Source organism: Solanum tuberosum, unplaced genomic scaffold (assembly GCF_000226075.1).
Source record: "Solanum tuberosum cultivar DM 1-3 516 R44 unplaced genomic scaffold, SolTub_3.0 scf00085, whole genome shotgun sequence".
Taxonomy (NCBI): Eukaryota; Viridiplantae; Streptophyta; class Magnoliopsida; order Solanales; family Solanaceae; genus Solanum; species Solanum tuberosum.
This window is the reverse complement of record NW_006239014.1, coordinates 511571-521496: the sequence shown is the minus strand read 5'-3', so window position 1 is coordinate 521496 and position 9926 is coordinate 511571. Positions and strand designations below refer to the sequence as shown.

At 31.7% G+C, this 9926-nt stretch overlaps 1 protein-coding gene across 1 annotated transcript in view; it reads right to left on the bottom strand.

Moving 5' to 3' along the window:
• Window positions 1–4116, bottom strand: part of LOC102602821 (mannose-6-phosphate isomerase 2-like) — a 6048-nt gene extending 1932 nt beyond the window's left edge. Inside the window, exons 1-4 of the mRNA XM_006346844.2 lie at window positions 3421–4116; window positions 2842–3009; window positions 1913–2125; window positions 344–610 (exon numbers count right to left, since the gene is read on the bottom strand). Of these exons, the coding sequence (XP_006346906.1) occupies window positions 344–610; window positions 1913–2125; window positions 2842–3009; window positions 3421–3771 (999 nt within the window). The 5' untranslated portion in view covers window positions 3772–4116. The remainder of the gene's footprint in view (window positions 1–343; window positions 611–1912; window positions 2126–2841; window positions 3010–3420) is intronic.
• Between the last annotated feature and the right edge of the window lie 5810 nt (window positions 4117–9926).

Genomic DNA, 9926 nt, shown 5'->3' with positions numbered 1-9926 from the left:
CTTTCATGATGACCTATTACCTCCCTAGACTATTTAATACCGTATTTTTTACCCCCTGAACTATTTAATAGTGTATTTTAAAGGTATATATGTGCCCACGTGGACACACTACTATTTCTAATTTTGCATTATTTTTTATGTCCACGTGGGCAAATATATATGTTTAAAATACAGTATTAAATAGTCTAGGGAGGTAATAGGTCCTCATGAAAGTTTCATATCGCAACAGCAAATCCGACCAAAGTTGGGGTATTTTTCAGACCATTATCCCTTTAAAATAGTACAAGGACAAATTTGATCATTTTTCTTTTAAGAATAATCCTAGTGGTGTCTATAACAGTACCTGTCTGTAAGTGAGCATTGAGCATAGAGTTTTAACATCTCTGTGCTTTGGAGTTAGGCCAGCACGTACCACGTTGTCTGATGTTGCCATGCATTCAATACAATCACCATATAAATAAGCATGAGGTTCATTTGCTCCTAAATATAAGGCTTCACCAGGATTGAGTTTCACATAATTTAACAAGAATGCAGCCAAGACACCAATATCAGCTGGATACTGTTTCTCAAGTCTAAGCACCACTTGTTCTTTCTCTGTCAGCTCCCTTGCCTACAACATTAAGGATGAAATATCATAAATAAATGACAACGACCAAGATTGGTTTAAGTGCAGTTCAGCCCCATCACATTTCACTTTCCTGAATGCGACATCGGTCTCTAGACATTTCATTTCATACATAGTAAAGAAGAAATCAAAGGAAAACTAAATCATCAAGTAGGAATAATATAATAAGCAATTAAGACACCATTAAACCAAACAAATTATCTCCTCAGTGGTAATTGAACAAGAATACGACTAGATGTAGTTTATTGGTTACCTAAATTCAAATTTCAGCTAGCCCTTTTTACAGTTAATGTGGGAATAAAGGAGTGATTCTCTTTGTTTTCTTGTGGGGCATTAAAGAGGGCAAAAATAGCTCAGATATTTATTTTTTTGATGAAGTAGATCAGATATTGTATTAAAATACATAATTCACATCTTCAAAGTAATGTGATCTTTGTACCACCACCAGTATCCCATCCATCCAAATCTATTACAAAACTGATAAAAAGAACATAACAAAGATTGGAACGATGACTAAAGCCAGCTCATAAAGGTCAATTCATCAGAGTCAATTCTAACTCAACTCTTCTGAAAATATTTCTGTTCTTGTTTTTCTGTTGTTTCTCAATCTTTCTTTTTTATTAGTATTATTTTAAGCTGTTTCTATACTCTACTTTTTGCCAAATCCACTCTTTTCTTTCCTTGATCATGTCTTCTTCGCAAAGATATAAGGAACACTCTTAATCTTCACCACAGACCAAGTCTCAGCTTTAATTTTTTTCTACTGTTTATCTTTTCCTTCTTTTTAGTGCTTAATCCCCATTGACTCAATAGGAATTAGATTTATCCATCATTTAGGTTCTTGATTATATGAGATGCTCATGTTGCTGAATTGTGAATCGATATTTTAATTTGGCATCCAATTTCCTCAAACCATCAATTGAAAGGAGAAGTGTCCTTTTGAGAGAAAATAGGCACAACACAAAAAGTTGGGGATGAACAACAAATCTGTTTAAGATGGAGATTGAACTGTTAAGATAAAATGATACTCTCAAACCTCATTTCTTCCAGAACCAAACTCTTTATGCAAGTAGTCCATGTGTTTAGAGATGGGTAGGAAAAGGGAGCTTTTAGATGAAAAATGTTTACCAAGACAATGAAGAGCATAGTTCTCCAAAAACACAAAGAATTACTCCACATGAATAAATGTCCACCATGCTTTAGTACAAGAAGGAAGCTTACAGCTAGTACTTGGATAAAACAAACACATTTTAACTTCTATCTGATCAAGGACTACATTGACTATACCTGATTTTTAACGTGTAGGCGACTAATAAGCTTAGCTATCACTTCAGCAACCACATCCTTGTTGGCTGACATCAGCTCAGTAAATACTGATTGTAGCACTAATTTACCTTTTTCCTTCCCATCATCCTCATTCAATTCCAATACCTGCTCTGTGCGTGCAGTACCGACCAATTCGACAATCTCGGGCACAGTTTGAACAATCAACTTAAGCTCCTACAAAAATTGCATAAGTAATTGTAAATCACATTGAACACATCTTTTCCTTTTTCAAATAGTCATTGAATTCTAAGTTCATTTTTCATCTCAAGCTAAGAGGCACATTCTCAAGTGAATCAACCGCCTGAATATCTTACAGCATTCTTCTGCATGCATTGTTATGTTTACACTATGATGAGCTTGAGGTCCAGGATAAGCTCCTTTAGGCTTGCAGTCTAATAAAATATGGATGGCAAAACTGGAAGCGGATGTGAATATGCCAGTTTTTAAACACAAGAACAAGCAGTAAGGAACCTTTCATCACCGTTCAAGTAGCTTCTAACCTCCTTTTCCAGATATTAAATATTCTTTTCCTTCTGGTTGTTGGAGGAGAACACTATAAGCTCTCGTTATTATTGTTCAAAAGAGAAAAAACAGCAAATATAATAAACAAAAACACAATTTCCAGCTAAACAACTCCATAAACTCCCTTCGCTCTTAAATCAGACAGGTCCACGAACATACCACCAGGTGGGCTATTTATCTACCACTCCGAAGCACCTCTACCTCTAGAATGCAACCCAATTATTATATTAATCAACTAAAACAAGTTGCTTAACTCTATTTTAAGGGGATTGTAAATTTATGGGAGCCTCAAATGTCCTGGATTACGAAGCCTAACATAATTAAAAAAAAATTAACTAGACCTAAGAACCACATAGATGTTTGAGTACCTTGAGACTTATAAATCCACATAATGCCTCAAATTCCGTCAAAGCCAATGCCATCTCCGGTTTGTGATTGTCATCCTTATAAACATCCGGAAGCTCACTATGCAGACGAGAGGCTAAATCCTTGTCTGGATGGGCCTGTATGGACAAAGCTTTTGCAACAGATAGTACCTAAAAACTCCAGACATGTTAGAATCTTATCAAAATCATACTAACAGCCAAGTATAAACAGCTTTAACTCGCTCGAAATGCATCAAGTTAAATTAAAACAAATTCAATTGTCCCATTACATACTCAGGTAATTTCTTTTGCCCATTTCCGTCAAACTTTTTTTCAAATGATTTTAAATATATCTAAATTTCTTTTTCTATTTTTTTTTATAAAAATAAAATAAAATAAGAAGAAATCTATGTTTGACCTGAAACCGAAATTATATAATTTGTCTCTGTAGCTATTTAGGCACGAGTATAATGCTATCAAAGAGCATGATTAAAAATCAGAACTCTTAAGTAATTTGAGAAGAAATTAGCTTTGCCGACATTTCAAACTCCCTCAAAAAAGTAAAATTTAGTGCAATTTTACCTTGAAGAGAAAAGGAAGGTTAGTACCCCATTTGTTCACAACCTTCTCTCCAAGAACACTAGGGTTGTTTTGAATCCAATTCTTCAATGTTAACTTGTGTGTCTCTCCCTTACCATTAACCAATCCATTCTCAGTTCCTTCCACAACGTAGGAAGGCCCAGAATCGTGAGTCCCCATCCAAAATTCGGCATAAGGCTTCTCTTGGTCAACATAGTTACCACTATTGCAAGCATACAGCCGTGCTACACGAGATTCCTTCCCGGGTGGTCCCCAATCGTAATTCTTCACGCAACCCATCAACCTCACCAGCCTCCCTCTCCCATCCTTCGCCGACAACAAGTCAGACTCCATAAAGCAGATTAAGTTTTTTTTTTTTTAAAAAAAATGTTTTTTTCCTCTGCGAAAGGTTTAGTAGTCTCTGTTTATGGTACAGAGGAAGGAAAGGGAAATAGTAGCTTCAGTTCAAGCAAAGATGATGAAGATTGAAGAAGAAGAAGAATTTAGAGGGTACAGATGAGCACATGAATGTTGGTGTTGTACCATTCAAGAAAAGAGTGAAGGAGGGAAAGAAAAATTAGTGCGTACGGATTTTACAAGTTTTGGTGTTTATTCTTTATCACACGCAAAGCAGCGGTTTCAAATCTAATTAAAGGAAAACATTTCCTGCCAAACTTAAATATTTCTTCCCTTCCTATCTATATGACCAGGGGCGGTATAGAATATATCGAATTATTAAATAATATTAAAAAAATTGATATTGTGATATTGTTATTATAGTATTAGCTATATATTTTATATTTATTATTATTTTTTTATATTTAGAAATAAAATATAGAAGATCACATTGAAGTATATTGTTATATAAATAACATATAGTATATTTTATTAAATACTAAACAAATATCAATTTAGTATTAGTATAAATTAAATTTTTAGAAGTTAAATATAATTTATTAACAAAAAGAGTTGTTTGTACTTTCTTTTGAATATATATTTATATGTATAATATGTTAGTATGATACAATTGAAACCTTTTTAAAATTGTTGAAGTCATAATATATACTCTATTATACGAGTATATATTAGTCGAAGTTAAACAAACTATAATTACTGATTTATCATACCACAAGATATCGAAACCAAATTTCAAAATACAAAACCATATCGAATTAAACTGATAAGATAATGATATAATAATTTTAAAAATTAAATACCAAAATTATGGTAGCGAAGTTTCAAATACTAGTATACTGTTTGTTACATAAACCTTTCTACTTCATTTGTCACATAAACACTTAAAAATTATTTTTAAAATTTATATCAAATTAACATCAAATAAATAAATTGATACGAAAGGGATATAGAATTAGATTTTGTCAACACCGAAATAATCAATATTAGTACGTACTAGAAGATTAGATTTTGTCAACTTAAAAATAGTTAATACAAAATTCAATTTGCAAAGTGTTAACTATGTAATAGGTTGGGAAAATGTGGTAGTAGTAATTTCCATAGACTGGCTTACTTTACATTTTTTGACAAATTATTTCCACCATTTGAAGTTTGAACCATTGACAGAGTAGACATAAAAATGGTTATATACTTATATATATATATATATATATATAAATAAAAAATAAAAAAAGCCTCAAAGAACTACTCTAATCAATTTGGAATTAATGATACCTAGTGTTAAAATTTGGTTATTATTGTATAGACCATCTAAATATGGTAGAGTATATTACGTGTTTTAATTATGATAAAGTATATATTTAGACATTCTGGATATTTTATTTCTTTTTGCTTTTTGACTTCTTGTGTACAAATAGGATTGTAGTCTCTTGTATTCAAGCGTGAATATAATTATCAATTCTCTAAATTTTCTTATGTTTTCTCTGTCTCGTTTTGTAACACCTAGGTGATTGATTGATTATTGGATACAGATCTATTTTCAAGCATACATATGACGAAAATCAATTCATTAAAGATAGCAGAGATGGGTATTCTTGTTTGAAGAATATGTGAACATATTATGAGAAATATAAGATTAAGAATGAGATTATATAAGATAAAGTTGAAGTGGTTCTTCGTGGCGAATATTTAAGATGATGAAAGTGATATTAAAACAAATAGTACATGTGAATAAAAGAAGTGTCAATGCACTGATAAGAAGATGTGAGAAATTGAATATAATAGATTTTTAAAAAGGTATGAAGATGTTGACCCTAGAAAAATATCTTTAGCTTATTAGAAAAATGATCTTATATAAGAAAATTTTAAAAAATCGAAGGTAAAGGGAAAATGATAATAGGATAGCTCATGCGCATTGTAATATTAGTTGGCATATGCTAATTATATGCATAGTGCTATTTGTTATTTCATTTGTTATGTTTATTTTGTTGTTTTGTTATGTGTTTTGTTTTTTTCTATCATACTTAATTTCATGTGTTTTAAATCGGCAATCTATCGAAAATAAATTCTATATCTCACAAAAATAAATATACAAATATTTTTATATATTCTATCATTCTCAAATTCCGACTCAAACTTACGTAATAGAGATTGTTGATAAGTTTTTTTAATGTAGGGGCAGGAAGAAGAGCACATAAATATGGAATTGCTGAAGAGTTACGCAGTTTGCTTTAAGATTCTGAGTCGGTGGGTCGGTAGTGTTGATCGTGTGTGGTCATCATCACATGCACATCCACAATAACAGAATTTTGGACCTTTACGTATTTATGTTAAATAATAATAATAATAATAATATCTAACTTCTACTATGGTTTCTTCTTTTTTACTTTTTTTATTTTTATGATATATAAACTATTGGTTGAAAATCTACTGTTTTGATCTCATTCAATATAGTAATAAATTTGAATGTTAAATACTCGGTCTGAAATTACTTGTTTTATTATTATTTTTAGTTCATTTTAATTAACTTTTTTCTTGACATATTTAAGATTATAAAATTAATGAATATTTTAATATATTTTTAATTTGAAATCACAAAATTCAAAGTTGATTTTACTTTTTTAAACACAATATCAAATCAAAATTAAATAAACAAATTAAAATACGAAGGAGTAAAAAATTCAGTGAGCGTCTTAAACGATAATTTAGCTGATTTGCTCATGGCTACTTACTGTAGAAATCTCACGTCTAGGATTAGAGAAATCAATGATTGTATTGATGAAAATCATGTTGAGTTACAACCTCCTTATATAGGGAGAGAATTGTAAAGTCCTAAGTTAACTATACTTAGAGTCCTACTACAATACCTATTACTACTATATAATAATAATAATGCAAATATAAATAAATCCTAAGTTGTACTATAATCCTAATCATAATCTAATCCTAATTCGTAATATAATCCTAATTAATATAAGTAGTCTAATCCTAGTACTACTCTAATTCTACAACAGTATTGTAAACTCGTCAGTCACCTTCGTTGGACCTGTTCTTTTGACATGTTCCAATCGTCAGCTTCCTTCTTCATCAACACTTGTTGTAGACACGTCAGTCAGCTGTGTTGGACCTGTTCCTTTGACATGTTCCAATTGTCAGCTTCCTTCTTCTTCAACACTTCCCCTCAACCTAGTGAGTAGAGGAACGGTTACTCCTAGCTTGATTCGAATACGCAGCAAAAAAAAACTTTGAATACCCAGCAAAAACTTTATTTTGTCAATGCTTCGGTATGAATGTGACTTTTATTGTTCATAGAACCTGGTCTATATTGACTGTTCTAAGAACTGTTCCTTGTCCAGCAGGCTTGAAACCTGTTTCTCTGGAGTTGATATATGTTGTTTTCTCTTCCCCTGCCTTTTTGAGTAGATAATACCATGTTTTGGTTTTGTTGTGACACCTCTTTTTCATCTTCCTTCATATCAAACTCGTGAGAGCATAAATAAGTTGATTAAGGGTGGAATATGGTGTCTTACCTAATAGAACAAAGGTCTTGTATTTGAGACCTAAGCCTCTAGTAAAATCAATTATTTTTTATGCTTGAGTATAAGCTTTTTCCAAGCATTCCCACACTTCCTTGGCAATTGAGCAGCCCACAGTTAGGTACATACTTTCTTCGGTCAAGGTGCTTGAGATCCAACTCCTTAGCAACATGTCTTTCTCCTTCCAATCATCAATGATGCCACTATATTTTGCATCCTTCTTAACCGCTACAACTTTCCCATCAGTTTGTCCAATGGAACAACTACTTTTACTTGGTTCATTCTCTGTGATATGAATCAATTGGGATATGTGTGTCCTCTTTATGAGGTAGTTTGTTGGCTTAAGTTTATTGGAGCAAGCGACAATGAGTTGGTGAAGTAAGGAGGTTGACATATATTTGGTAGAAGTGGTCATTGCAACGTGTGGTTTTTTTTTTTTATCAATACTCAGAGAGCGGAAGAGCTTTTATGCTCCGATACCATGTAGAAATCTCACGTCTAGGATTAGAGAAATCAATGATTGTATTGATGAAAATAATGTTGAGTTACAACCTCCTTATATAGGGAGAGAATTGTATAGTCCTAAGTTAACTATGCTTAGAGTCCTACTACAATACCTATTACTACTATATAATAATAATAATAATAATGTAAATATAAATAATCTAATCCTAGTTGTACTATAATCCTAATCATAATCTAATCCTAGTCATAATATAATCCTAATTAATATAAGTAGTCTAATCCTAGTACGACTCTAATTCTACAGCAGTGTTGTAAACTCGTCAGTCAACTTCGTTGGACATGTTCCTTTGACATGTTCCAAATCGTCAGCTCCTTCTTCATCAACACTTGATGTAGACACGTCAGTCAGCTGCGTTGGACCTATTCCTTTGACATGTTCCAATCGTCAGCTTCCTTCTTCTTCAACACTTACTTGTGTATTCTTTGTTTTGTTTATAATATTATGATGCAATTTTAGATCCTAGCGATGCATGTTTATTTTGTGAGCATAGAGCAAAAAGCAAATCCTCAATGCGTTACATTCATTTTCAATTAAAACTTTGTATTTATTATTTAAAATGGACTTCTCACCGCGAATTTAAATTAATCAAGTTTAAAGGACAATTTTATTTTATTTTTAAAAAAAAATGTAACCGTGTCACGCTTCTAATGTTTCATGTTCGTCTAGAAGATATCTAGATTTGGGGCCAAAAAAGAAGACTACGAGTTGGCAAGCTGGCGTGAACTTTTATAATTGGAAGAATATATGCTGAGGTTTTTTTTTCTTCAAAAAAATTTCATTTAAATGTCTTATCTTGAGGTACACCTTATTAAAATGAGCAACTTTCACATATAGCAAACACAAAAATTATATTTGTATGTTATAGCTATAATTTGTATAATTGCGCTTCATAGCAAACTTTATGATTGTTATGGCTATTTCGCTATACATATATACAAAAGAAGCTGGGTATTTCGCTATACATATATACAAAAGAAGCTGGCTATTTCGCTATACATATATACAAAAGAAGCAATTGTATAATCTGTTTCGATAAACATATATAAAAGAATCAATTGTATAATTTGTGTTTGTATAAAGCGAGAAAAAGACTAAGGCAAAAGAGAACTGGGCAGGGGAATATTTGTATTGTATAATTATAAGTGTAGAGGACGAAGATATATGTATTTGCATGTGTATATACAATTTCCTCTCGCTTTTATACAAACAGAAACACAATTTATACATTTCTGTTTGTATAAAGCGAGAGAGGCAAGGGAGAGACTGGCGAGCGAGATCTGAGAGAGGGGAACAAAAATACATATATATACAATTTTCTCTCGCTTTATACAAACACAAACGCATTTTATACATTTGTGTTTGTATAAAAGCGAGAGAGGCGAGGGAGAGACTGCCGAGAGTGGCGAGCGAGATTCACCAGGGAGAGAGGCGAAATAGCAACAGTTTGCTACGGGGTACAACTAAATCAAATTATGGTTATGACATTTAATTTGAATTAATAGTTTGCTATTATATACAATTTTCCCTATTAAAATTTGTACCTAATAAAACCCCTTAAAATACACTTAGTCAAAAAAAACAACCGCTGGAATTTACACGTGATGATGTGAAAAAACGAAACATCAACAAAAACAAAACGTATTTGAGGATAGGCAATAAAATAGGATGAGGTGCTGAAGCTGAGAAATACTCTATTACAATTTACAAGTTCAAACAGTCTTTCTATTAGGATTTGTTTTCAATTATTTTCTATTTTATTATAATCGTATTTTTCGTCATTTTCATCACGTATAAATTATGCATATTAAAAAATTTAAACATGAGATCTCAAATAATGTGATTAAGACATAGCTATGGTTCAGGAAAGTACTCATTTTTTAAGTATATATTTCAGTACTACTGTGGTTTCAATGCTTTTGGGAAGAGTTTAATCTGACTCGGAAAAGTTCACAAAGTTAATAGTTAGTCGGTCAGTCAGAATAATTATATTTGCTTGTCAAATATATGTATTAAATATATATATATATATATAT